This window comes from Sesamum indicum, linkage group LG2 (genome assembly GCF_026168435.1).
Source record: "Sesamum indicum cultivar Baizhima isolate 11 linkage group LG2, ASM2616843v1, whole genome shotgun sequence".
Classification (NCBI taxonomy): Eukaryota; Viridiplantae; Streptophyta; class Magnoliopsida; order Lamiales; family Pedaliaceae; genus Sesamum; species Sesamum indicum.
This window is the reverse complement of record NC_142658.1, coordinates 84,362-87,546: the sequence shown is the minus strand read 5'-3', so window position 1 is coordinate 87,546 and position 3,185 is coordinate 84,362. Positions and strand designations below refer to the sequence as shown.

The 3,185-nt window shown below is 39.9% G+C and overlaps 1 protein-coding gene across 1 annotated transcript; it reads left to right on the top strand.

The window, feature by feature from the left end:
• The first annotated feature begins 482 nt into the window (after positions 1 to 482).
• Positions 483 to 3,185, top strand: LOC105177421 (uncharacterized). The gene is made up of 2 exons (XM_088877500.1): positions 483 to 2,471; positions 3,087 to 3,185. Exons 1-2 carry the CDS (start codon positions 483 to 485, stop codon positions 3,183 to 3,185), a joined length of 2,088 nt encoding a protein of 695 aa, XP_088733626.1.

The window sequence follows — 3,185 nt, the reverse complement described above, 5'->3', positions numbered from 1 at the left end:
TTCTTAATGCTGTCGGTAAATTAAATCTTGAGTACGTTCCCAAGGTTGTTTACTGATTAGGGATTTAGTCAACGGACGTTCCTTGACTATCCACAAGGTAAGGAAAGGTGAGGTCGTTAGGTCGTACCAATTGCCATAACCAATTTATCTATCATAAATAATTGTTATCTTTGCATCTATGATCAACCGTGGAATTAAGCGTGATCCTGTCTTTGACTGGAATACTCTTCTCTTATATTTATCTCTTCTAATTTTATTAGCTTTTTAGTTTTACTCTTTTTCACAATCAAAACTCTCCCTAATTATTTTCATTTTTGAAAGAATTAATTTAAAATCAATCTCTGTGGATTCAACCCTACTCACACATCTACAAAAGTGTTCGTAGGAATTATTTTTGGTGGATTCGACACCCATCAAATTTTGGCGCCGTTGCCGGGGGTTGGTGTCTTTAAACTAATTTCTTTTTCTTGTTACTTGGTTTTATGTCACGTTCTTCTCGTACAGGTGAACTTGAATTTGATCCAGAGATCGAGAAAACCGCTCGTAGACTTCGAAAAGAAACCAAGCGACATAAGGAAGAGGCTTCTACTTCTTCCAAACCACCAACAAATTCTGAGTTAGACGTGTCCACGTCTAACGACTCTAAAGACGAAGTCATGGCCCATAATCCCGAACGAACTATCAAAGAGATGACTTCGCTTGACTTAAATCAACAACCACTCTGCATTGAATATCCTAATTTAGATGTTGATTTTGAACTTAAATCCGGTCTCATCCACTTACTTCCCATTTTTCGTGGCCTTGCAGGTGAAGACCCACACAAACACCTTAAAGAATTTCATGTGGTGTGTTCCGGCATGAGACCTCAAGGAGTCACCGAAGAACAAGTCAAGCTAAGAGCCTTTCCATTCTCACTGGGCGATAAAGCAAAAGATTGGCTCTACTCCTTACCTTCGGGATCTATTGTTAATTGGAACGAGCTCAAGAAACTATTTCTTGAGAACTACTTCCCCGCTTCAAGGACTACAAACATTCGGAAGGAAATAAGTGGAATACGTCAATTTTCCGGTGAAAGTTTCTATGAGTATTGGGGAAGATTCAGACAATTGGTGGAGAGTTGCCCTCATCACCAAATTCCCGACCATCTTCTAATTCAATATTTTTATGAAGGATTGTCTGAGATAAATAGAAGCTTGGTGGATGCAGCTAGTGGAGGTGCTTTGTATGACAAAACTCCTACCGAAGCACGCAAACTAATCACAACCATGGCGGCTAATAATCAACAATTCGGTAATAGAAACGACAACCCCCCACAAAGGGTAAACGAGGTAAGTACTTCTCTTGATGAACGTTTAGATAAACTTACTTCTCTTGTTGAAAAATTTATAGGGGGAAGCATTCAACAAGTCAAGACTTGTGGGATATGTACATCTTCGGGACATTACACCGACGCTTGTCCTACACTTCACGAAGATTCAACCGAACATGCTGGCGCCATCGGTGGATTTTTTGAGCAACAACAAAGGAGATATGATCCATTTTTCAATACATATAACCCCGAATGGAGTAAACACCCATCAAATTATGGCAATCAACCTCACAACTTTCAAAGGGGTCCACACCAACAACCACCACCACCTCAAACCAATCCCAATAATGGTACGCCCTTGGAGGATATCGTGAAGACACTCGCCTTGAGCACCCAACAATTCCAACAAGAAACTCGCTTGAGCATACAAAATTTGGAATCCCAAATGAGCCAACTGGCCTCCTCCGTTAGCCGTTTGGAGTCTCAAGGTAAGTTTCCCTCCCAAACTATTATTAATCCTAAACAAAATGTTAGTGCTATTACCTTGTGCAGCGAAAAAGAGCTACAACTCGAAAATAGCACTAGGCGTGGGCACGCACAGCAGGGCAAAACAGAGGATGTATTGGAAATTCCTCCAAAAGAAATTGAAAAATCCAACCAAGTCAGCGAGGAAAGTCCCAAGGTGTTCATACCCAAACCTCCCTTCCCGGAAAGATTTGCCAAGTCCAAAGAGGAGGAAGAGGAGAAGGATATTCTTGAAACATTACTCAACGTTGAGGTAAATATTCCTTTGCTCGATGCAATTAAACAAATACCTCGCTATGCAAAGTTTCTCAAGGAGTTGTGCGCCAACAAATCTAAATTGAGAGATAATGAAAGGGTAAGTATTGGAGAAAATGTATCTGCCATTTTTCAAAGAAAACTACCTCCTAAATGCAATGATCCAGGTACGTTTTCTATTCCTTGTAAAATTGGAAAGATTGGAATAGAAAAAGCAATGTGTGATTTGGGTGCTTCAATCAATATTATGCCTCTTACCATTTATGAATCTTTGAATGTTGGCCCATTGAAAAAAACGGGGGTCGTTCTTCAACTCGCCGATCATTCCGTAGTTTACCCCAAAGGAGTTCTTGAGGATGTTCTTGTGCAAGTTAATGAATTGGTTTTTCCTGCTGACTTTTATGTGCTTGATATGAAGGGGGATATTTCTCCCAACTCTACATCCATCTTACTAGGAAGACCATTCCTTAAAACCTCAAAAACCAAAATTGATGTTGATGTTGGAATTCTCTCTATGGAATTTGATAATGAGGTTATGAGTTTTAGAATTGGTGGTGCCATGGAATATTCTAATGATGCGCATTCTATTTTTTTTGTTGTTGATTTTATTGATCCTTTGGTGCAAAAAAAAATGCTGTGTTCGATGGTGGAGGAGCATTTAAGACAACAATTACCAAAAGCCCCACCTCGAGTCCAAGAACTTACAAGAACAAAGTCTTTCATGACAAAATAAGTTCAAGGAAGAAGTCATCCATGGACCGCCAAGTTCTCCTAAATCCACACCATCACCGGGTGCATTACATAGAAGAAGTGGATTTAGAGTGTCCAACTCATTTGAGTTGAGGCACAACAACGTCTAGCCAAAGACGCTAAAGAAAGGCACTTCTTGGGAGGCAACCCATGTCATTTTCTTTTTCTCAATTATTATTATTATTTTTCTTCTCTCTTATCTAACTTCTTGTGAATGTTGTGATACCACTACAATCAATTTTTGTAGGTCAAAAGGTATGAGCATCCACAAGGGACTCTCCCTCTCATTCAAGGTCTCACAATTCTCGAGCTCCTGCAGTTCCACCACCTACCCCCGAATCACTAA